At 40.9% G+C, this 25,931-nt stretch overlaps 2 protein-coding genes across 6 annotated transcripts in view; one reads left to right on the top strand and one right to left on the bottom strand.

The window, feature by feature from the left end:
- Window positions 1–235: 235 nt before the first annotated feature.
- Window positions 236–18,557, bottom strand: LONRF1 (LON peptidase N-terminal domain and ring finger 1). Its single transcript, XM_039698775.1, has 12 exons — window positions 17,874–18,557; window positions 11,310–11,428; window positions 9,349–9,471; window positions 8,597–8,743; window positions 7,862–8,099; window positions 7,686–7,776; window positions 6,737–6,851; window positions 6,085–6,206; window positions 4,383–4,541; window positions 4,113–4,275; window positions 3,612–3,761; window positions 236–1,476 (listed from the first exon to the last, which is right to left on the bottom strand). Exons 1-12 carry the CDS (start codon window positions 18,463–18,465, stop codon window positions 1,318–1,320), a joined length of 2,178 nt encoding a protein of 725 aa, XP_039554709.1. The 5' UTR covers window positions 18,466–18,557; the 3' UTR covers window positions 236–1,317.
- Window positions 18,558–18,648: 91 nt separating this feature from the next.
- The window catches only part of TRMT9B (tRNA methyltransferase 9B (putative)), a 115,772-nt gene continuing 108,489 nt past the window's right edge, over window positions 18,649–25,931 (top strand). For 4 of the 5 annotated variants that reach the window (XM_039698781.1, XM_039698780.1, XM_039698777.1 and 1 more), the window contains exon 1: window positions 18,656–18,791. The gene's annotated coding sequence lies outside the window, so the exon portion shown is untranslated. Of the gene's footprint in view, window positions 24,878–25,931 lie in introns of all 5 variants that reach the window. The other variant, XM_039698778.1, reaches the window with a different exon arrangement.

Raw genomic sequence — 25,931 nt, 5'->3', positions numbered from 1 at the left:
AAAATGCAAACTTCATACCTGATTTAAATAAAGTAGAAATAAAAGCAGGACGCGAGGAAAAACTTGTCTGACCAATAATCAGTCTGAGACAGGTTATGAACATACCAGTTTATGTCATGAAGTGCTCACGACCCTAACATAGGTTAAACAGCAGTTTCTGGATTTACTTAAGATCCCAGAATAGAAGCATATGGAAAAGGAAAGTGATTTTAAGTTTCTGACAAAGTTAAAAATATTAAAAATTTTTAGCTTTTATTGAAAATTAAATATATTAGCAAAAGCAAGATTTAAGAAATATTTTACAAATGATTTACATACAAGAAAGCCAGTATCAGACATATTCACAAATATGCAAACCTTTAATTACAAAAAGTACCTATTGGCAGCATGATGCTAACCTTGCCACTGCAGTGTGCTCTACTATTTATATGAATAAGGCATAGAACTCACATTTGCACCAACTTAAAAAGTTCAAATAAAACTTTAAGCTTTTGAATCCTGGATGCACAATCCCCGATAGACACACGCACGCGCACACTTAACATTTCTTCTTCTAAGCTCTACAAACTAAGTGTGTGCTCTGGAAGAACAGCCTGAAAAGCCCAGTAAAAATGTAACTGGTACTAGCATTTAGATTTCAGTTTCCTCTTTAAAATATACAGGCCTAGGTATGTAAACCATATTCACAGTTTAAGTATTTTTAGACAGAAGTACCTTTTTTTCTGCATTTGTTCCTTAAAGTTGGCTCTCAGTTCAGCATACAGTTCATGTCACCTGTTTTGTGATGCACACATTTACAAGATAACTTAAAAAAATCTGTGCCATATTCATGGTCAAGTTAGTTAACAAGAGTAGTAATATCCAACTGTGACATTCAATACTATATTTCAAATATTTGTGCAAACAGCAAAAAAATAGTTGTTTGAGGCAAACATTTGCAAAACTTTTATTACCTCCTCAATGTTGTAAACTTGGACTGTCAGCCTTAAGTCCTGCACTTCCACAGCTTAGAAAAGTCAATTCCTAAAATAATCAAGTCTCAAAAAGGTTATTTTCTACATAGTGCAAATTTTAATGTAGATAATGTGAAAAATGTATCTAGCTGGATTGACTTTGTGCAATAGTCAGTGGTCTTCTCTCATAGTTGAAGAAAGTGTGCATCCAATGAACCAGGGGTTCAGGAAGCCAGGAGGGTGGAGAGAAAAAACAGTTCCATTACACTTCTCAAACCAGTGCTAGATGTGCAAAGGCAGCAAAAATTCCAGCTGCTACTACAACCAGAACAGAGTAACTTTTCAGGAAGACCCAGGCGGTTAGTCACTTGGACTGGTCTCTAGAAAAATAGGTGAGTATATGTTGGATTTTTATCAGTCGGTCTTTTAAAGACATCATGGAGAGAACTGAGAGCTGGTATCTGGGGTCTACTGGGAGAACAGCTAGAAGCCACCAACACCAAGCAGGACCATTGGGCATTGCCTAGAAATAAAACATAAGCTGGTTACCAATAACCAATGTCGCATAGTTGACTACCATGAAGATATCAAAAGACAAAGTCATCAATGACCAAGACTACTTTAAAGTTGGATACTAACTAGAGAATTCCAGATCTATGAGATCAGAAGAGTGCTGAAAGGATCTCTTCTCTTTAACTGAGAAATCAAGCAAAGTACACTTAAACTAAGCTTTATGAAACAATTATTTTTAAGACAACATAGGAAGCTCATAGATTCCTTGGGAAAAGATGGCTAAGTACAGGACAGCCAGGCAATGACAAACCTCTAAAAAATTAAATCTAATACTTGCCTTGCTGTTCTTAAGGATGGAATATTCTTGAAGCCTAATGTTTTCATTATAATTACCTTTATTTGACAGACTTCTCTGTCACCTTCCCATTCCACTCCATTTCTCATTACCTTCTAGACAGAGCAGGACTACTTATTTGGTTTCTTCTAAGCAGTTAAAACTCTGTAACTTTTTCCTGTACTTTAATTACCAACAACAACCATTAGATGTCAGGCCTTGAACTGGACTTAATACTCAGTAGAGGTCCTACCACTGCAGAGAATATTAAGCACCTCATATGATTTGCAAAATTGTTACTGGTAGTGGTACACTCCAGGATAACATTTCCTCATCTGCAGCCACTACCACACAACTGACACATTTTTGTCCTACTATAAATCTCAGGTACATATCCATAGTATTGCTACCCTGCTAATTATTCTGGTTTTGAACACATATTCCTCTTTCCTAGTATGCTGTTTTAAATCTATTTTTATTAAATTGTTCTAGAAATCCCTTCTGACATCATGCACTGGCCTCTACAGCATCTACAGTCCCCCCCACATAGGTTAATGTGGTAAGACCCCATAGAATAGGGTGGCCAAAGCTCTGTACACTTTAAACCATCTAACAATAGTGCAAAACTCCCAAAACCCTGTCATGTGAAATAATTTCTTATCACTACAGTCCTTTAATGATGTCCAAGTTATCTAAACCTAAGGTGTTGGTATGGGACCTCATTACTAACAAAGGAGAAAGCCCTTAAAACCTTGTGCACCTGTGCCTCCAAGTGACAAGCACTTCCACAGATGCCAGAACTGGATGGGTACCTGCTCAGTGTGTGTGACCTGCTCAGTGTGTGTGACCTGCTCTGCACTCTGCTCGGGACTGCAACCAACAGCACCTCCCTGATGGCCCCACAGCAGACCCCGCAGAACAGCAACCAAAACAACCCTCTGCACCAGCTAGATAAAAACCTAAAACCTTTGGAATGACAAGTCACCTGTGACTTCACCAGGACCTCAAGAGTCGGACACTTTAAGGACATTACTACCAAAAGGAAATGCTACCTCTGATAGTTTTTAAGTAGTTTGTCACATTCAAGTTGTAAGTTATAAATAATTAGCCACCAACTTCCACGTGGTGTTGTCTCTCTTTGTCCCCTAACCACAACAGGTAAATACAGTTTCATAGTAGTATGTAGCAGACGGGTGAGGGATAAGCTCCCCCAAGATCCCAATTCACATAAAACTCTCTGCTCTGAAAAGCAAATCGTACTTATTTTTAAATGTTACTTTTCTACAGCCTCCACTCCCTCTGGATCTCACCTTCATTAATTGTTTATAATAACAATCAAGATAGATTGCTGCAGCTAGTTTCTTAAGAAACGTGTCAAACGCCAGCTGCTGCAGCACTAGCCCAGAAAGGAGGAAAGTGTAATTTGTGGTTGTCTCTTTAACAAAGTTAACTGCCTGCACATGGCAGATTCAGTTTCTTTACTTTCACAGGGAGAAAATAGAGAGCTTTTTTACTTTGAATTCTAACAGCTTTACACAAACTAAAAGTTTAAATGGTCCCAGAACTTAAAAGTTTTCAGTTTACTGGTTTTATTTCCACATCAGCATATCATCCTTTCCTGGAGAAACTGCTGACCAGTGACAGAATTGCTTTTTATTGCTCATTTTAAGAAAAACAAGGTCTAAGCCTTATTGTCTTTGAAGCTTGAGAAAAAAGTGGGAGTTTTGTTTTTTTTAATCCTTAGCAGTTGGTTATAGGGCTTTTATTTTTAGAAATAAGCATCTAATGATGAATATTAAATGATGTCTCACCTGTATATTTTCCTCCCTGTCAGGCATTGGTCCGAAGTGCTGAAGAATTTGAGTGCGAAACTTGTTTCTCAAGTTTTGGAACCAACTGCAGGCCTGATTGTAAACGAAATTATGAAGCTCTCTCAATTTCTTTAGCTCTTCATCAGCAACCTGCAGGAGGAAAGTTATGAAAATATGATTAGTGATAAAGAAACAATTAAGGGGTTTAAGCTAAAATCAAAAAACCCTCAATTTCAAATCTGTCTAGATGCATTTCTGGTGTTCTTTGTAACCTTGACTGATATTGACTGAATGGTAAAGAAGTATTGTGATATTTTTAAAGTTACAGCTTTAAACTATTATTGAAACAAAAATTATGGTTATCTTATTTCTTTTATAGTAATAAAAAAATGAAGCTAGTTTCTAGGGATCTAAATATTTGAAAGAGAGCTTTCAAGAACAAATCAAGCAAAAATCTTGGTCTATTAATAACAGTAAGTATTTAGACATCATTCTGGATACCTTAACATCTTCCAAATATTCAATGTCTGCAGTGCAGTAACCATCTTTCATCCCTCTCCGTAAAACTCTAAATCTCTTTCCGCCAATTGTATCAACAACAGACCGTCCATCAGGCAGAAAATGAACGTTCCTAATCTGCAGCATGCAACCATAATCTGCAAAACTAAAAAGAGACCTTGTCAGTAATGCAATTACACACTTCTGAAAAGATGTTTTTTGTAATTAAAATGGCAAAAGAGATGGAAGCTTAGAATTAGGACATAAACCTACCCATTCTGAGAATCACTTATGCACATCCCAAACTGTTTCGTTCCAGTTTCCATACTCCTGCGAATCATGAGTCGGTATCTTGGCTCAAATACATGTAGAGGACAAGGCACAGTAGGATATGCCATAGTGCAAACGAACATTGGAACATTCTTGGTCAAACTTTAAGAGAACATAAAAAGAAATATACGCCTTCAAAATCCGAACATTGAGCTATGCCAAGACAATACATTTTTTTCAGTATGTCTGCTATGTTTGAGGTCATAAAGCACTCTTTTCGAAGTCAAAATATGTTGTAGAAACTTTCATGAATGATAAAATCACACATCAGTAACAGCGGCTGAATACCTATGTAATTATTTGCATACACACTGGACAGTAAGACTCACTGTTATCTAGGTAGTGAGTACCTAGTCAGAGAATGAAGGGCTCTGTTTTGGGGTGGGGGTGTCAGCTACTTTTTAATTTTTACTTTAGTTTGAGCTATAAAAGCAATTCAGCACTCAGAGACACAGTTTTCCTATAAGTAAAAAGATGTGCTAGTAACTACATAGCAGCTAGGTCACCATTTAGTTTATTTTCAGATCACAAGATGCAACCCAGTGTATAATTTGCACCTTGCAATATGCCTCAGCAGGCACAACTGAAAAACACAGTATTTTTTATTCCTATTTTATCAAGTATGCATAGCTGATAGTAGATACAATCGAGTTATCATGAAAACATTACTGGGTATTTAATTTTAATGCCTTTCAGACTATAAAACGTAATGCTACTGGATGGATTCTGTTGAATAAGTTGCATGAGCTGTAGTGTTAAACAGTTTTCCAACATTCACATTTACAATACATCATGCTCCATGTATTTGAACAACTCTCTGTGAGATAAACATGTTCGCAAAAAATCACAACATTTTTTTATTATGTCTATCTGTGTAAGATAAATGTCTATCATGAACTGCTTTTCAAGGAATTAAAGTCTTTGAGACTCTGCAGTCGATTGAAGACAATTTCATTAACAGCAGCAAAGCTAAGACCAAAGCTCCCTGATGGCACACGCAGAAAGAGGAATGGAAGGGGAAACGTTTCATGGAATCATAGAACAGCCTAGGTTGGAAGAAACCTAGAAAAAGATCATCTAGTTCCAACCTCTCTGCCATGGGCAGGCACACCTTCCATTAGATCAGGTTACTCAGAGCCTCATTCAACCTGGCCTGACCAATTTAGTGACCTTCTATGATGGAGTTACAAGGGAAGGGCTACAGATGTCATTTTATCTGGAATTCTGTAAAGAGCTCCCCTCTCAGTGTCCCCTCCAAATTGGAGAGAGATGAATTTGATGGGTGGGCTGTCAAATGGATAATGAAGGGTTGGATGGTTGCACCCAAAGGGCAGAGGTCCATGGGCCAGAGTCCCAGTGACCAGCAGTGTCCCTCAGGGGTCCACACTGGGACCAGCACTGTTTAATGTCTTCACTAATGACACAGAGAGAGGAATCCACTGCACGCTCAGCAAATCTGCTGATGACTCCAAGCTGGGTGCCGTGGTTGACAACTGAATGATGGGATGATATCCAGAGGGATCTGGACAAACTTCATACTCCTTGCACCCATAATATACCACAATTAATGACTATAAAATAATAAAACATTTAAAAAAAATATTTCCATACTAATTTCTCAAGTTTTTCAAGACAAGAAGCTTACTTGGAGTGTTCTGCAGTTTCTTCAGCATGAATTCTTTTTCTCTCAAATAATTCATCAGACAAGTATTTCATTATTAATTCTTCCAGCAGTTCTGTGATACTGTATTTTCTGCTTGCAAGGTACTGTAAACAATTTTAAAAAAATCTTTTCATGTATCTTAACAAAAGGACTGAGAAAATGCAGCTTTTAAAAATAAAAATATCATCTATGAAATGTGACAAAACCAATGAAACTTACACTCAGAAGTTTTTATACTTCATTAATTAAAACCTAATTATACTCTAGTATTTGAAAATTACATTCTCTGTGTAAGTTCTTAGTGTCTGACAATTTGAATGTCTAACTCAGTTTGTATCTCTATGCTTACCAGAGACAGAACTAATTTCCCAGGATATATAGCAATACCAATAAAAAAGTGTATAGAAATCACAGAGAAGTTTAACTGAATAGATACCAAAGTTTACAAATATGTAGGATTGAATAACACAACTGAAGTAAATGGTCACAGAAACATAAAACCTCTAAGACCCTGAGACCCTTTTCCATTCTACCAGTAATCCATAGCCCAAGCAAATCCAGGTTGTTGGGTTCAAGTGAAACAGCCTTTAAAATTATACAGTATTTGTACAGTGAGCTTTACTAGAAACAATACCTCTTTCAAGCTCTCCTTACAGAGTGGACACTGTGGAGCATGATCTAAACACCGTTCCAAACAACCTTTGCAAAAAGTATGTCCACAAGGGGTTGTTACTGGCTCAAAGAATAGCCTGAAACAAAATTATCAGAAGTTAGATGTCATGGCCAGTGTGTGTTTTTCTAAAAACGTGATTAATCTCTTGAATTTTTAGACTAGTTATACTATAACAAAGTAAAGAAACAATTGGTCCCAAGTTCTCGTTATTCTACTTTTTCCTCTATAGTGCAGTTTGTTTCCATTTACTGCAACACTCACTGTTTTGTTTTCTGATGAAGTTGGACACATTCCATAACTCTAGGTAACTTAATATTTAGCCCAATATACAAAGATTTTGATCTCCCAACACAGAGATTCAGAACGTGATTCTTTGAGAAACTGGGTTGCTTTAATAGCAGTATTACATATTAATGACATAACTATGAATAGTTTCGTATGCACAGCAAGTTTTATGGTATTTATTCTGAAAATCAAGGTTATTCAATAAGAGTTTTCAAATACAACATCAGCTACATTTCAGTAGACTAACATTCTGAAGCATCTATGTCTCCCAGACAAATAGTTCACAATACAAGGCTATGCTTCTAAACACTAACCTTCCTAAATTAAGTTTTACTGACTGAAGAACCCCTAACATTTAACCACCAAAGATCCTGTCCTTTGATGGTGACCAGTTAACACTGCCAAGTTTAACTAAAAGGGCAGTTTGATTAAAATAGTCGTACACTATATAGCATTGTAGTAAGTGAAATTTAAATCTACATTTAAGTACAGGGATAGTGAAAAGCTGCATACTCAGATACTGGTATCAGAACTCATAACAACTTACAAGTACCTCAGTTTGTACATGCAACAGATATGCAGCCAAGCATCTGTAACTAATATTGAATCAAGGAGAAAATCTTACCTCATACATAGAGAGCACTCAAAATCTGATACATCAATCAAATCCCCTGGGATTGTTCCAAAAGCCATTGTCATGTCCCTTTTTGTACTTTCTATGGAAAAACAAGACAAGATCTTCAAACAAAGTAAGGTACAAGGCAGTAAATACTTTAAATTTCACAGTAAGTGACTATTTACCTCCTTGCTTTTTGTGTTTGTTTCTTCCATCTTCACATACTACTGTATCCTGTTCTGAAAAGGAAAGCTTTCTTTTTAACAAAGCACCTTTTCCTTGGCCAGAGAGAAGGGGTTCAGAAGACACTCTCTTTAAGCCATCTTCCTTGGCAAGGTCTTTTGTTGAGTTAAGAGCATGGGCAGACTGTGCACGATTTAAGCCTCCACTCACAGGCTCCAGGACATCTGATCCTCCTAAACTCTGTAACAATAAGATGAACCAAACTGTATTCTAAGACTAACACAAATCTAAGTATGTGAGACATGACTGCAAAGATATGTAAGCCAAACTGATACAGTTAGTGGGACCTATCAGTTAACTACAAAAAATTTCTAAGTCAACACAGTACTCAAATTTGCTTAGCATTAACAATTCAGAAATCTTCACCCACTTCAAACAAAACAAAAATTGTATTTCATCTGCTTAAAAAAATAGAAAAATTGTATTTATTTATTTTTTGGCGTCCCTAATACCAAACTTCTAATACTGTATTTATTACTCATTCTAGTGAAGTAGAATGTGGAGTTTTAACACTACAAATGAAAATAAATTACTCCCAAACCACGCTTCTTTTCCTTCAATTTAGCCAATTACATAAAATCAGTATTCATGCTGGAAAGTGTGACAAATCAGGGTATCAGTACATCTGATGTATACACATTAGTCAAAGACAGAAATTACTGTAGAGTTTTTATTACCTGTGGAGGACAAAGCTGTAAGTTGCAGTAAGATGCAGTCACCTCAGAACCAAGTATAAAAGGTTTATTTCTAATATGGGGTGAATTCCAAGCAGATTCCTTCAGACTTTCACCTAACTTCTCTGGTGACAAAACATCACATAATATCTAGGAAAAACAGCTCAATGTTAATAATAATGAAAAAGAATCCAGACATACCTTTGTTATAAATTTACATATCAAAAACTAAAGAAGGTAATCTACATGAAGTTATTCTCATTAACAGATCTTTTCTCAAGCAGTAACTGTGAAGGCAGAGTTGAAAACAAACAGAAATCTACATACCTACACTGCTTAAAACCAAATTTATCTAGAAATCTTTTCTACTACAAGTCAAACAGAGTTAGATGTTATCAATTCAGTATTATGCAGCCTTTCAATGTAAATTTTTATTATCACAGGAAAAAATCTGTTGTGCTCTGGACACAGAGGGTTTCAATTTGGAAAATTTCACTTGTTGCCCGCTTTCCAGTTTTCTACATATTCACTTAGTAAATTCAAATGCACATGTACTTTTCAAGATGTATGTAAAATGTGTACATTGGGACTAACCCTTCTACATAGCAGGATTTAAGAAATATCTTAAAAGGAATCTGCCACCTCAATGTGTTCTGTATGTAATGAAGATTTTAGATGGCCAATGACTATCATAATGGGAGTTTCATAAAGGAGACTAGTCAGAGATGGGAATCCAGTATCATAAATAAAATTACCTTTTCTACTTCTAGCTTGGCTGGAAGAAAGTCCTCATCAAGGGCTAAACACTGTAGAAACAGTTGTAAGGCATCTCCTACAAAGCCAGAGTCTTGCAGAACTTTTCCTTTCTGAAAGTATACCTGAGAAACAGACACCACTAAGACATTTGTAGAGAATAGGGAGAACTGCAGTATTGATCTTACAGGCATTGCAACAATGTTAAAATTAGAACCTGCCATGACAGAAAGCATGCAGCTTTAACAAAACTGAACTGTGCACAGTGTGTGTGATCCATAACCCTTGTCAAACTCACATCCATTACAGTGTTTGAAAAGAGTCATGGGATAGGCTGGTGTGAGTCTTCTTCCAGTTAACTTGTTTTGTCTTATAAAGGGTTAAAAACCGCACTAGTGCTATATTCAAAGCTCTAAATTTCCCCCTTCTGTGAGCCTTTGGAGAGGAAGAAGAGGGACAGCAAATGCAAATTATTACATAACCTCACACAACAGCTCACAGGATATTTTTTTGCCCTCTCTTTCATTAAAAGCCTTATGGTTCCAGCCTTCAGAACGGTGAATACAAATAAAACAATCCACACAATTGTTCACCCCTTACATACATCTCAACCTATATTCTTAAAACAAACAATGCACACTCAGAATTAATTGCTTCTTCCAACTAAATTTTATGCTTGAACACTGGACACCAGGTAGGAAAAAAAAAACTGTGTATTGTTTTCCTTGTAAGAAAAAAAAAAAAGAGGGAGGAAAGACTGTCCAACTAAATTTTATGCTTGAACACTGGACACCAGGTAGGAAAAAAAATCTGTGTATTGTTTTCCTTGAAAGAAAAAAAAAAGAGGGAGGAAAGACTCCTGGATTTTGCTGAGCATACTCAAAAGTAGATGACATTGGAACTAAGAACTTAACTCTTAAAAGTTGCACTGACAGTAATAGAAAAAGTTAGATAAAACCAACAGGTATCAAAAAAAAAAAGTTAAAATAATCTCTTGGCATATAAGAATTTGGATAATGGGCCAGAAACTAAACTTAAGAAATAAACAAACCAACAAAACCAAACCAAACAAACCCCCAACAAAACAAAACAACGAAAAACTACTCTACCAAAGCCCTGAATAAAGTTTCTACAGAATGACTGCCAGTATGAACAGCAGCATCTGTTCAACAAGACTGCCAGATGAGGACACACATCCTCTTTGATGGATTTGGGCAGCTTCCTTTACAATGAATTCTGAAGAAAGGAAGTTTGCTAGTCCTCTTAGAGATCGTTTATTTTCCTACAGAGGTAAGGATTGTTACAGGAATCCATCCACCAAACCAAGCTCACTTAAGTGAAGTGATGCTTCTTTCCAAACATAGAGAAAAAAGTAGACAGTACTGTCAACACTGAGAGGTGAAAAGCAGGAGGCTTTATGAATTTGCAGTAGCCACAGAACTGCTGAACACAGGAGAAACCAAGACAACTGCAGTTATCTCCCCTTGTGTGGCAAGATCTTGCTGCTCCTGCTGAGTTCAGAGTTTAGACAGTGCAGCAACATGCATTCTGAAGACCACAGACTCCCCAGCTGCCCGTATTACTTGCAAAGCTCAGTTCCCACTGAATTTATTTAGGCTTTTTAAAGATAAACTTTTCAAGCTAAATCAGCAAAGTGTCTCTCAGTTAACAAAAATTAACAACTAAACAAAACAAGCCCCAAACCCCAGCTGTTACAGGTTACATCACCATGAACTCTTCCAACTCTCAGTGTATTTCTCAACCAGCCCTAACCTGCCATACTCATCAGGAGCCTGTCTCATAGAAGTTAACTATTTTAAAGATGACTTTTAGCATTTTGCATGTCTTAAGAGACAACATTTAAAGTAGCTGTCTTAGGTTTTTAAATGGATGCAATTATCATTTGGAAGTTATTAATTTTACAAGCACAAGATTGAAAAATGATGAGTTTATACCAACTTACCTCTGGCCAATTTGGCATTTTGGAAATAACAAAATTTAGATCTTCTATGGCTGTTTTATATTCTTGGAGGCCAACATATGATTCAGCTCTGTAAATTCTTAGCATCAAGTCACTGGAATCTGGAGACAGAAATTAGGTAAAATCTTTTAAAAATCAGAATTTTGTAAATTTCAATTAAATTTGCTTTCATAGTGATAGGTCATAATTACAGTTTTTGTACAATACTTCCAAAATTAGTAGAGTACCTTCTCCCTCACTCCCTAGTGTTTGGCAAACAAAAGTGGTAGTGATTCCCAGTTCATGTCTTGTAAGCTAAGGAAGACATTTTGGATCCTGATGTAACTTGCAGCACCAAGAAAATTTATTTTCAAATATTGAACACAGAGGCTCATAAAACACTGCTCAGTACTGCTGGGACAACAAAAGTTGAGGACTAAGTAAACTTTATCTTTACAGTATATCCAATCAAAACCACAGAAACCTGGGAATTCACCACACTTGTATTATAAGCCTAAGTATTACAAAGTTTGCTTTCAAATACCCAAGTTTTTCTGCAGACTGCAATATGTTTTGTAGTGCCCGAGCCCTTCTGACTGTGGTTGGAGATGCCACTTGCACAGTGGCATCCATCTGGGAGGTACCACAACCAGGCCTTATCACTATGTGATAAAAACAGATAGCCAGTTCCAGAAAGCCTTTAGCACCAGCTGGCAGCCCTGTTGTAAGGAGCTGTAGTAGTGGAACTTCTAGAGCAGGGAAAAAAGCAGAATGTGTCAAGTAAGGACAAGTTTCCCACGTCCAACAAATAGGATTTTGCACTTTCAGTACAGCAACCTCTAAATGGGGAGGACACCCATCTCCTTGCCACTAAAATTACGGTTTTGTAACAACTAATTGCAGTTGCTGCTTGGAAAAAATGCCAGAATGCTGTTTTGATCTTAATTGTTTTTTAAAATAGACCTGGTTTTCATTCAATGAGATAAACTAGGCAAAGGCTGGTCTACTGTAAACAACAGTAAAATAGTTCTTTGTTTCAAAAAAGGCTTTCTTGGAGGCTATAATTTCAATTTAATATTCTTAGTTTGTTCTAGATGTCCAGTATAACTTCTCTCAAATTTCCAACATTATCCTGTTCTACAGTTAGAAGGTATACTGGCCAATGTTCCCATAGATTGCAACACACTGCTTTGTATGTAGTAAAAGAAAGGGTTAAGAAAATCAGAGAAGAATGCATTTAGCTGAAACTAGAGTGTCTTCCTAATTTGTGTTTCTTTTGAGCTGATGGTTCCCCCTCAAACATAAATATTGCCAAAGCTGGTTTCATTTTCTCATTCCACATAATAAAGTGGTTGTTTTAACTGAAGTCTGGGAAACTCTCTTTGTGTGAGTAAAACACTAATTCTGCAAGCAGAACAATTCTGAAGCCTGGTTTCCTGTGGCTGTGTTTTGTGACTGCTATAGCCTAGCAAGGTGAGAGACCAGATTAAACTCTTTAGATAGTTTTTTGTGTTGTATTTGACTCTTTGGTGTCCAACAGAGCTAGCAGCAAATCAAACTCCTTTGTTCAGAGGCAGCAGTAAGTGCAGGTCTTTGTTCTCTGATAAGCTGCCTATTTGCACAGAATCAGAGGAAACTCATCTATTTCACACTTTCAAGTGCAGAACATGACCTGAGGAACTCCGAGCCTTTTTTCCTAGGGGGAAAATGAGGGCTAGTTCAAAAATTAAAATGTGAGTTCAAGTCTGCAGTAGGTGGGCATTTTACCCACTTTTTTTTTTTCCCCAAGAGAAAAGCATGATTCCAACCGAACTAGTACAAAACAAAGTTTAGCCGAGATCCCAACTCTACTGATGAACATACAAACAGTCATTGAATGATCAATAAATATGACAAACTGGGTCTGAATATTCACAAGATGAATTCACTAGTAGCGTTCCTCAAGGCGTAGAATTGGGGCCAGTCCTTTCAGTATCTTCATTTAGACAAGGGGATCAAGTGAACTGAAGTTCACAAATGACACAAGATGGGTGGGAGGGAGTGTTGACCTGCTGGAGGGCAGAAAGCCTCTGCAGGGGGATCTGGACAGACTCAATCAATGGGCCAAGGCTATTGGTATGAGGTTCAGCAAGGCCAAGTGCAGGGTCCTGCACTTTGGTCACAACAACCCCTGGCAGTGCCACAGGCTGGGCTAAAAGTGGCTGAAAAGCTGCTCAGTGGCAAAAGACCTGGGAATGTGTTGTGGTGCACCAGTTTAGTTGTTCTCTTGCACTGGGTGATTGGGAATTTGCACAGAATAGTTTTATATTGCACTGAATAGCTTATGTTACATCGTGTGGTTTGTTACCCCTTTCTCCCATCACATGGTCTTTCCCTCACCTATCCCGGCACCCTGTGGTGGTCTCTCCCCTGGGTTACCCCTCCCCTCGCCACTCCCCACTGGTGTCCCACTGGCTGTGGAGCTCTCCCTCTGTCCCCATCCGGGGGGTATAAAAGCTCCCTGCTGCCACAGAATGCCCTCTTTTCTCCCATGGGTTTGTCCCATGATGTGTGTCTTGGAATAAAGGACAACGTTTCCCACGTGGAGGAGATTGCTTCTCAATCTTTTACCTTTGTCTATGAAGTATCATGTGGGCAAGGGTCTATAGCTAGCCAGAGCAGACCCCAACAGCCCAGGAAACACGATTCTTCAGGAATGCTGTTTGACAGCAGCTGAATACAAGCCAGTGTGTGCCCAGGTGGCAAAGAAAGCCAAAGACAGCCTGGCCTGTATAAGGGTTAGTGTGGCCAGCAGGATCAGGACAGTGATTGTCCCCTTGTATCAGCACTGGTGAGGACACACCTTCAATCCTGTGTCCAGTTCTGGGCCCCGCACTACAAGAAGGACATTGAGGTGCTGGACCAAGTCCAGGGAAGGGCAACAGAGCTGGTAAAGGGTCTGGAGCACAAGCTGATGAAAAAAGGTTGAGTTTAGCCTGGAGAAAAGAAGTCTCAGGTGGGACCTTATCACTCTTCACAACTACCTGAAAGGAGGCTGTAGACAGTTTTGGGGGGGTTGGCTGTCTCTTCTCCCAGGTAAAATGCAACACAATGAGAGGAAATGGTGTGAAGGGAGATTTGGTATGGATATCAGGGAATATTTTTTCACTGAAAGGGTTGTCAAGCATGGGAACAGACTCCCCACAGCAGTGGTGGAGACGCCATCCCTGGTGGGACTTAAAAGATATGTAGATATGGCACCTAGGGACATGGTCTAGTGATAGACTCAGCAGGGCTGGACTAGAGGTTGGACTTAATAATCTGAGAGGTTTTTTCCAACCTAAACAATTCTCTGTTTTTATCTAAATTTATATTTCAAATTTTTAAACCACAATTTAATTTCTAGGCTTTGTTACCATGAAAAAACAATTGTGCAATGTTTCAGCATACATTTTAATGTTTTTCAGCTAAAGAGAGAATGCAAGCTAATTATGACTCTGGCTCAAAGATAGCAGAAACATAACTATTTCTTGAATGTTCAATTTCAGTGACCAAATATATTGCAAATACATAAATCTCTCACTTCTGGCATCCCAAAGACAAATGATTTTAACAAAAAAATACACCAAGTATTTGCAGCATAGAGCTGTATGTATCAATCGTTATTATTACATTAATAGGAACGTATACAAAGGTGCACACACACAACACATTCTATATGCATTCCTGAGTTTGACATAACTTCCAAAGCATCTGCTCTTACTCTAAGTATAAACATACCAATAAATGGACCACCTTTGATCTGATTTTACATGCTTTCTATATGGTTCTTAATATGCCAAATTCTTCAAAATAAAATACATGCACATCAAAAACACTACTTTAGGACACAGTATTTATTAACACAGTACTACAGGGCCACCCTAATAATCAGAGCTGAAACACACAACCCTTAAGAAAGATCCAAAAGAACTGGGCTTATTTAGCAGAGAGTAATTCCTGAAAGAATTGGGAGAGCACAACAGCTTTTCAGAATCCAAAAGTGAGTTACCTGGAAGACTCTACTGAAGTATGCAGTGAAAAAAACCAAAGAGACAATGGTTATAAACCAAAAACAATGGCAGTTAAGAATTGAAATAAGGAAAAGATTTTTCACTATGAGGATAATTAACCTTTGAGCAGGTCACCAGAGAGGCTGTGGAATTGTCAGCCTGTAGGTTTTCATGATCCAGCTGTACAAAACCCTAAGCAAATTGCTCTGATCACACTATTTGTTCTGCTTAAACAGGAGACTGATTGCTCAACAGATCTCCTGATGTCCACTCCAGAAGGAAGAATGAGAGTCAGACCAATTTCAACCCATTAGTGGTGTGTTTCAGGACACTTGATCAAAGGCAAGCTGCACTTGTATTTTAATTCAAGAGATCTCCTTTAACTAAGCTATTTCATTTCAACTCCTGCAAGGAATATCCTAACTATATGAATGTTAACATTCCTTATGGTTTTTTTAAGTCACTTTTGCACAATGGCAAATACGACTCTTTCAGATGTTTCAGAAACAGAAGAATGTTATGAAAAGATGCCATCTGAGTAGAGGTTTAGCATCAATGCCTTATACAGGACATCAGATTTATGTTTATCACAACTCTTTAACTATGTGCATTAAAAAGAAAGAGACGAAGCAGCAGTAAGGAAATGCTGAAACGGAACATGAATGATTTTAAACATTAACACATTTCCTATGCTACATCTTTTCCATCTCTAAGTGTCCTCAAAATTCATGGTCTGAAGGAAGATGGTAAGTATACCAGCAGCTATTAATCTACTGGCCTGGAATCATCTTCAATTTGTAGTTGTGAATCTGCAGTTCTAAATTCACATTTAATGTACGTCTGCACTCTGACTCCCAAAGTTCTTCAGTATCTTTTCCAGAATATTGATAATTCTCAGGATTGGAGACACAGGAAATAACTGCACAATGGACCTTAAACTGAGCTTCTAGCACTTAATTCTAGCACATATACTGAATAATAAAATTTTGAATAAGCATCATAGCTGGTAACATACTCAAATTTTAAACACATTTCGAAACCAAAATGGAAAATTTAGATTCACATAAAGAATAATCTAAATTCTTTCCCCACAAAAAATCTAAACAATATTCCTAAATCCATAAAAGAAACATTAACAAAAACTGTGTAATTATTTTACTCTTTTATTCTTTCAAAACAGTCTTAAAACATGAAACAGGAGCCCTGTTTACATATGTGATTGGTACTGGATTCAATTTTACCCTGAAAACTACTGAGATTTCTTTGTGACCTGTATGAGTCAAAGCTGCACTTCAGGGAGAAGTCTGCATCTTACAGTTTCAAGATTTAAAATCCATCCTGTATCCTACACTTTGGAAAGACCCTGGCAAATGAAGTAGAATCGATAGCCAAAACTGAACCCCTTAAAATTAGGTTGCCGAAAAGCATATAAAACAGATCTCCGACTTAATCCCACCTACACTGAGAACAGTTTATTCTGGAACTAGACCCAATGTATCTCCCCAGAACAGATTGGAAGGATTAGACTTATGCAAGCTTTTGGTTTTTTTCCTCCACTGCAGACAACTGTATAAACGTAATACACTTTAAAATATTAATTTCTAAATTACTGAACAGAATAAAAATCCTGGTAAAATTCTTAACAGAACCTCCCAGGTCACCAGGTGTTAAAATCCATTGTCATATTAAAACAATGAAGGAATCTCTCACTGGATCCTTCTAGGTGTATCGATCACAAAAATGTGACTCTCTCTCTACAAAGAGTAAACTTTGAAAATTTGAGCGTATCTTAAGAGTCCGTGGTACCAGCCAGACACTGGCTATCGGACAGCCCAAAAGCGTGCCTCTACCTCCCCTCTTTGGACCCTCTTCAACACTATATAAAACTCCAACCACACCCACCTATGATGTCACTGCCATTACACAACCTGTCCCCCTCCGTGCCTGTCTGCTTATGCAACTCAGCCCGGCCTGCTGGGAATTGTCTTGGTGACACTTAAGACTGAAAATAGGTCTCTCTCTCAGGAAACAAGGTTAAATACACCAGCGGAATTTCTCTTTGCCCGCGCACAGCGATTACCCAACACAAAACGAAGCAGAGCCCACGGACTCCTCTGTAAACAAGTCCAGCAGAAGCGTGCGGGGGGAGACACGACGGAGCCCACGCGGGACGCTCCCCCGCACCTCTGGAGTGAGCGGAGCAGGTGTACCCCACCAGCAGGCTGGGCGCTCAGCCCAGGGCCGGGCAGCCGCACGTCCCCTCCACTCCGCCCTCCCAATGGAGAGGTTCCGCAAATCCCTTCAAACTCGAGAAAACTTCGGACGCTCTTCACCGGCCCGCGTCGATCGCTGACGGCCCCGCACTCGGGGAAAAGAGCACGTCCACCCACTCCACCACACCCCCAGCCCCCCGAGCCTGCCGCCCCGGGCTGCCAGCCCGTCCCGCTCCCGCCGGGACACGGGCGGCAGCGGCGGAGACCGCGCGGCTGTGGCGGGCGGCACGGGCGGAGGAAGGGAGCGCTCCCCTCAGCCTTACCTGCTCGCAGAGCCTGGTTGGCGGCGCCCAGCGCCTCTCGGAAGCGGCCCTGGGCCAGCAGCTCCTCCAGCCGAGTCCCGGCCCTCGCCCTCTCGCACTCGCCCGGGAACCACTTCTCCGCCAGCCGGTTGAGGACAACGCTGGTGCGCAGCGGGGCCGCGGCCGTGCTGGTGCCCCCCGCCGGCAGCAGCCAGTCCCGGCAGCGGCGGCAGCGGGCCCGCAGCTCCCTGCGGAGGCAGCGGCGGCAATAGGTGTGCCCGCACGGGACGGTCACCGGCTCGCCCAGGAACCTCCCGCAGCCGCAGCAGCGCAGCGGCCCCTCGGCCCCGCGCTCCCGGCCCGGGCCCTGCCGCAGGCGGTAGTTCAGCACCAGGCAGTCCACGAGGGTCCCGAGGCGCTGGGCTCCGCCGAAGGGGCCGAGGCACAGCGACGCCAGGGACGCGCCCACCGCTTCCTTCAGGCGGCTCGCGGGCACCAGCCGCGCCAGCAGCAGCTCCCGCTCTTCGTCCGCCCCCTCGCCAGGGCCCCCGCTGCCGCCCGGCTCCGGCGGCAGCTCCGAGCCCACGGTGGCGGCGGGAGAGGACGCTGCCATCGGCTGCGCGGCTGCGGCGAAGGGGGTGTGGCGCTCCCGCTCCGGACGCCGGGACGGGCTCCGGGCTCGGCGCGGGCGGGGGGCGGGAGGAGGCGGGGGGAGGTTACAAAACACCGCTCCACGCGCGCGCCGCCAACGGCGCGGGGTCACGTGGGGGGGACGGGGCGGGCCCGTCCGGGAACGCCCGTGCCCAGGGGCGGCGGCGCCCCGGAACCCCCTGAGCCCGCCCGGCCGCGGGGAGGGGGGAGCGCCCCGGCCGGGCCGGGGGTGGCTGGCAGGGCAAGAGGGACAGCCCTGCGGGGTGACTCCTGGGAGCGGCTGCCGTGGTGAGGGTCGGGCGTTAGCAGGGCTGCGGGGGAGGCAGGGATAGAGGGACAGAGCCGCCGGGGCGGGGAGAGGGTTCTGCAGCGGGGAACGGGGTCTGTGGTCCCGGAGGCATCACCCGGTGGGTGCCCGCCGCCCTCCCTGCGCCTGCTTACTCGCGCTCGTCTTGGGCTGCTTGGGCTGGCCCCTCTTCCTTCTTTGTTAGTGTTTTAATGGAGGACACGATAAGATAAAAGTTACAAGGTTAAGGAAAAGCTCTTTGTCCTCAGGGCTGGTTTCCCCCCCGCTCTCGCCGAGCGCTCCCAGCCTCGCAGGACGGGGGACGCGCCCGCCGTGCCGGCACAGCCCGGCGGCAGCGAGCCGCGCTCCCCGCCCGCGGGCAGCCGAGGCGGGCAGCGCCTGACCCGCACCGCCGAAAGCGCTCACAGGGGGAAACGCTTAGGCTGTCCAGGTGCATGCCAGCCTCCGGTGGAAGCTGGAAGCCTATTGCATAAGTATTTATAATTGTTGCAGTGCCTTTTTTTTTTTAACGTTAGAAGGCTGTCATAAATCCAGACGTTTCAGATAAATATAGCAGTACCTTTAAAACCTTCCAAGCAAAGCTTGCACATCAGGAAAATTAATATGGCCTTAGGAAGGGAGCAAACTATATTTATCTCCAGCTATATTCCACGTATGGCAAGCTGGAAGGTGATGCTAAAAGTTATTAAGAGAGCTGTAGGCTAAGATGGCATGATTGGAAATAAGCAGACACATCTGGATTTACATCCAGGTGTTTTGTCTGACCTCAACTATTCTAAGCTTCATCCTTTGCCTCTACAGTGGCTTTCCAGTTCCTAAAGTCAAAGAAAAAAGATGTTATGGTAATTGAAGCATGAGGGAGCCATGGGTGTATTTTAAACATTGATAAGAAAGATGGTCTCTTACAGTAATTAATTAAAAAATTGAGTAAGGAAATTACAGTCTAAGGATCAAAGTAAGATAGATATCTGTAGTGTGAACTTGAGTTGTGGTGGGAAGTTGTGAATTGCTTTGAATTAGTGTGAGTGGTTTTAATGGGTTACGGATTCTGGTGTGGTCATGTCAAGCATGAGTTGACTTCTCACAAAGTACTTCACTTGGCCAATTTGGACAAAAGTAAAACTCTGAAAGAAGTACTGTTAAACAGTAGTTTATTTTGTATTTCAGATTAGATTACACATGGAAATATGGAAGAAAAATAAAAGAGGACAAACCCCAAGGGCTTGTGGGATTGGAATTAGGATAGTAAGGCTGTCCTCTGATGGAGCGATTTAAAACAGTAGAAAAACATGAAAACATGTTTCCACCATTTCCACTTCCAGTGATTCCTATAAAAGTTCATACATTAGTGATTCAAGCAATCATGACTGCAATCAATGCAATCAGCTATTTTACATAATTTCCCGTGTACAGGCACAAAATACTCATGTCTTTACCAGCATTAGTCTCTTGGAGCAGAAGAATTGAGGTTTTTTCCTATCGAACTTTCTCTTCAAAACTGAAACAGTGAAGCAAGGGATTTGAAGTAGGATGGATGAATAGATGGGTAGGCAGCCTGACATTTTTAATTGCTCTCACCAGTTGTAGAAATGTCTGGTATCTGGGAGACTATTTACAAGAAAGCTATATATTCACCTTGTCCTTATTCTCTAGATTTTATTTTTTATCCCTTTTGGAAATGATGCTGGGCCCAGTTAGACTGTGATATTACCCAGTGTTGACAGTCTTATATCTTTGAACTACAGTTGATTCTTTAAGCTTTGGTTTTGGTGTATTATTCCACCTTTAGCATATTTAACTAAACAAGAAAAAAAAAGGTCAAATTTCAAGTTTTTTACTGTGTTACCATCAGGATGTGATAGTTATGTAAGAGAGGAAAAAATGACATTTTCAAGATTAGATAACACACAGCTCCACCACCACTCCGTTAAAATAGCACACTCAAAAATCCTTCCCCCCCCTCCACTTGTAGGGTCAGATAAATGATATTTTAAAACAACAAAGCCTTGCCATTGTGCAGTTCATGTGGGCCATTCTAAAAAGCCTTCAGGGGCTGTCCTTTCCCTTCCTGCTGTAGAGCAGTATTGTTCTGCTGGTTGTGGAAATTGGTGGTTCTCATTCAGAAGGGTACCTGCAAAGCACTGTGCCTCCAGTACAGTGAGGTTGAAGTAATTCCCTTCTTATGCTTTTTAAGGTATTGGTTGGATGTTTTTCCAAGCAATTCCTTGTATGAGTAGTGTGTGCAACCCAATTAGATATGAGATGACAATAAAACAGTGGTTTAAGTCGTATTTGACCCCACTTTAGGTAAATTAAGCACAATGGTTCTGATTCAAGGTCTTCAGAAATCAACAGCAGTATAAACAAAGTAAAGCAAGACCAACCCAGATTAGGGGACAGGCAGTGGACCTGCTAGATGCTAGTTGCCCAGCTATTGTAACTTTTTGCAAAGATATGTGTAGCAAAGGCAAAATAAAATTAATCGGAGAAAGATTGGATTAGGCAAATAAGAGTCATACTTAAGAAAATCATAATTTCATTCCTGAAAACTCTTTGTTCTCCCAAGAAACACTTAAATATAATTTCTTCTAGGGGAAAAAAACCAACAAAGGAAATATCAAGCCGTATTTGAAATTCTTGAATGGCTTTTGAAAACCTTAGCTGATAATGTTTGAGTTCTTTCAGCCCTGGTTAAGAAATAATGCTCAGAACCAACTATGATTTGTTGTGTTTCAGGTTTTTATTGCTGTTAAGTAGAATTTTGGGGCTCTAGTGAGGTAGTTCTGGCAGAGAGATTTTTAAATGGAAAAATCCTCAGCATTGCTGCGGTAAAACAGACACTAGTCCTTGTTTGTGCAATGCAGTAGTGGAAAAAAGTTGGTTTTGAATATTTTTTTTTAGTTAATGAGTGGCTACAAAGGTGCATTTGCAGCTTGGTTTCAAAAGTTAGTTATGGTGAGCTGAACAGGGCTAGACTGTCAGCAGTAGTGTGGCCAGCAGGACCAGGACAGTGATTGTCCGCCTGTGCTCAGCACTGGTGAGGCCACACCTGGAGTGCTGTGTCCAGTTCTGGGCCCCTCACTGCAAGAAGGACATTGAGGGGCTGGCACAAGTCCAGAGCAGGGCAGCAGAGCTGGTGAAGGGTCTGGAGCATAAGTCCTACAAGGAGCAGCTGAGGGTACTAGAGTTCATCCCAGAGACTAATCTTGTCAAAAAGGTAAGAATTTAAAATGAACAAGATTTATTTTAGATTCTTTCTTTTGGCAAAGGCAAGAATTCTAGCATTTTTATGAAATGTGTTAAATGCAGTGGCTTCTGCTGCACGAAACCAGTTTTTAGCTGTCTAAATAAACTGCTAATTAACGAACAGTCAAGTGCTCATTGGGATTTCCCTTCAGTTCAGCATGAAATCTGAATTTTTCTTCATAGCGTAATAGTATGGCAGTTGCTGGTGGATAAGGGAAAGACTGTGGATGTGGTCTGCCTAGACTTTAGTGAAGCCTTTGACACTGTTTCCCACAGCCTTCTCCTGGAGAGCTGGCTGCTCATGGCTTGGACAGGTGCACTGTTCCTGGCTGAAAAGCTGTCTGCATGGCCAGGCCCAGAGGATGGGGTGAACGGAGTGACATCCACTTGGCAGCCAGTCCCTAGTGGTGTTCCCCAGGGCTTAGTGCTGGGACAGGTTTGGTTTCATATTTTGATCAATGCTCTGGGGTTAGGGGTCGATCTCTTCTCCAAGAAACAAGCAATAGAATGAGAAAATGGCCTCAAGTGGCCCAAAGGGAGGTATAAATTGGACAAAGGGAAAACTTTCCTTAAGGAAAAGGTGGTCAAGCATTGGAACTGAGCAGTGGTGGACTCACCATCTATGGAGGGGTCTAAACCACAGGTAGATGTGCCAGTTAGGGATGTGGTTTAGTGGTAGCCTTGGCAGTGCTGGGTTAACAGTTGGACTTGATCTCAAAAGTCTTTTCCAACCAAAATGATTCTCTGGTTCTATGTCCTCATTTTCAGTTCAGTTACAGTTTTGGAGATGTCTGCCCACTTTGTCAAGAGAGCCCTGAGGAGCTCGCTCCTGCTGGGTGATTTTGGATTTGGGGCAGTGACACCCAGAACCCAGGAGATGCTGGTCCCCATTCCTCTTTCCCAGTTACCAGAATGCTAGTTTGTCTGTGGTGCTAAGAAGTCTCTTCTCATCTCCAAAAACAACTGTTTGAGTGTTAACCAGAGACTACTTGTTTTCAGTAGATCCAGTGACACTTCTAAGATTTGTCTGTATGAGATGTCTCTCACTTTGATGATGATGATGATGATGATGGCAGCAATACTTGTCTTTAAAATGCAAATGACAAAGGTTGACCTCAGGGCTTAAAGGTAGAGGGTATAAAAGGAATGAAAGTTTAGAGCAGATTTTATCTAAAGGGATAAAATTTCAGCTAGGGGAGGCTGAGCTGACTAAGTTTCCAAATGTGACAGAACTGACAGCCATGACCGTCAGATGATCTGGGACAAAAATCTGGGACACTGGCTGTAGATCAGCAAGCACAGTATTGCTTACAAGAAGGAAGAAAAAGGCATTCACCGAGTACAGACAATTAAGGTACCTCAATAGTACATTAGGGATGTAGAACACATTTTCGAGTGAAAAACTAATGAGAGAGGTGAAAGTAACATGAATACCATCATTCATAACCCTTGAAGTTACCGAACATAGATGAAAGTCAACCTAACTCTGCTTTTGTTCTTGTAATGGAGACACAGTGTTCAGGCTCTCATCTCTTTGGACTCGAGTAAAGCAGGTGATATAATGAGCCACATGGAGAATTTTGACTAAAACAGAGTAAGATGGAATTGCTAAAAAAGTTGTCAGGTCTGAAAGATCCTGTTAAAAGCCTGTTTAAATGGATCATGAAATAGGAAGAGCTTCCTGACTGGAAACACACTTCATATGCATTTTCTGAGGATCAGCCTTAGTACTAATTTTACTTGATATTTTCATCAGTGACCCTGGCACAAAAAGACAGGAAATTGATCTTTTGGTTTGGCAGCAAGTAAGAAAGTGATTTCAATAAACTGAGGAGAAAAATGTCAGACAGAAAGAAACTGACCTGCGTGACTGCTGGGGTAGTAGAAATGGAAGAATTGTAGTCATGCAAGTGTCAAACCATGTACATCTATTAAGAAAAAATGTTGCTAGATCCTGAGAGTTTATTAGTGGGAAGTGATAGAAGATGAGAAAGAACAGGAAGTTATTAAAAAAAAAAAGGATATAAGCCTAGACTTTTTTTTTTCCCTGTTAAGATAAGGAATTACTCATTGTGCTATACGTGACTCTGGTGAACAGAGTCACACAACAGACAGGTCTGGTCAGGCTATTTGTAAAAAAAAGAGGAAGTATAACTAACTGAAGGAAGGAAAGGATAATTTGGAACAGATTTACCATACAACAAGAATTGGAGAAATGCTTGCTCCCCCACTGTCTTGCCAAAATGATGCTAGAGAGGGGACATGATTGCCCTATGTAAGTGATTTATGAGAACAGAGAGCAAGTGACACATGAGAAAAATTATGAAGTAAATGGCTAAAAGAAATTTAGTTTAGGAGAATACTTCTGAGAATCTGAAGTGACATTATGGGATGGTTTCTGAGAAAGAGTGGGAGGATTTACTCACTGTCAAACAGTACTTGTTTATGTCAGGACAGGGATTACCTGGCATGCTAAGCTGTTATAGCAAGGGACTGGATTCAGTCTGAAGAACAGAAAACAGTTAATCAGTAGGAAACAAGTTAGTAAACAGAAGAATAATTGACAAACTGCAACCTAAACTTTTCAGCTATGGAGTCCACCCCTTAGGCTCAGTCATTGTTACACAGTGAATGTTTCAGTGTCTCTCATCTCAGAAGAAACGGTTGCAAAGTCACGAGGACCACAGTTGAAATATCCCCCATGTCCTTGGAAAAAATGCAAACTCACTTAGGGAAGAAGACTTTGGAGAAGTGTGAGAAGGAGAGGGAACAACTTCCTTTGAAAGACAGCAGGAATGAAACATCCTAACCCTATGCTCAGGTTAGAATACCCAACACATTGGCAGGACTGACAGAGAAAGTAGCTGCTGTCAGTGCAGCAAAATATCCATACCCACCTTGTGGAGCCATAGAGAGGCACGTTAGCCACTACCTCCATGGCTGCCAAAATTGGGTAGGGAGAGAAAGCAGCAAAATCCAAGTTTAGCCACCTTGAGCTTCCTCTAGTAGCGCTCCAGAGGGGAAGTGCTCGTGGCTGCTGCCCTGCCTCTGCAAACCATACATGGCACTGGGGACTTCCCAGAGACTGTGATTATTTAAACCATTGCCTTTTGATTTTCACTCCTAAATGGCTGTTCTGCCATTCTCACTGGTTTAGCTGAACTGGGCATGTTCCACTTCAGGTGGATCCAGTGAAGGACAGAACAGGCCATGTTTATACCTTTGGTGATTGCTCTAAGTGGGAAAAGACCAGTTGAGCTGAAGTTGAATCCTCTGATGGGAAATAAGCTTATTACTACTGGTAAAATTTTTGTTGAATACCATTTGAATATTTTTTAAAAATCCATACACAATAAACCGGCAAAACCCCATTATAAACAGTCCTGTGAAAATGGCCATGCCAAATACTTCTCTGAGACATTTGACATCTCTCTAATAATATTTTTTGTAATTGTTTCAGAAGAAAAGTGTGCAACATGACAACCTGCTGATGGTTCATATGTTCATACATGGTCGTGCCTTCCATGTGTTAACTGCTGGGGAACAGCTTCAGATTGCTTCACATTATAAATTGTTACTTATTTACCATGCCAGTTGGTGACCAATGTAGCATATGTGAAATTAATTTGCAGTTTCTGTTACTGTTAGTTGAAATTTTCCAGTGAAACATTTTCTCAAATTAAAAGGAAAAAAAAAAGTTACCCTTACCCATCAATCAGGAAGGCAGTGCTTTGTAGAAGATTATTTATTCAGATAATTTGACAAAATATGGGTAAGTTTTTATGAGAAACATTTTCCAAATATGCATGAAGGTAGCACTGGTAGTTTCTGTATGTTTCCAGAATAGCTCTACCGCGGGACTAGTCCCCACATGC

This window comes from Passer montanus, unplaced genomic scaffold (genome assembly GCF_014805655.1).
Source record: "Passer montanus isolate IOZ18808 unplaced genomic scaffold, ASM1480565v1 scaffold13, whole genome shotgun sequence".
NCBI lineage: Eukaryota > Metazoa > Chordata > Aves > Passeriformes > Passeridae > Passer > Passer montanus.
This window is presented reverse-complemented; position numbering and strand designations above follow the sequence as displayed.

Bases quoted from the DNA above. Each gene is read 5' to 3' on its own strand.
- LONRF1 (XM_039698775.1), bottom strand. From the start codon at position 18,465: ATGGCAGCGTCCTCTCCCGCCGCCACCGTGGGCTCGGAGCTGCCGCCG. The intron at 11,429-17,873 runs GTAAGGCTGAGG...TTCTGTCTCCAG, and splicing joins CAACCAGGCTCTGCGAGCAG to ATTCCAGTGACTTGATGCTA. The intron at 6,852-7,685 runs GTAAGATTTTCT...ATTTTGTTTCAG, and splicing joins GAGTGCTCTCTATGTATGAG to GCTATTCTTTGAGCCAGTAA.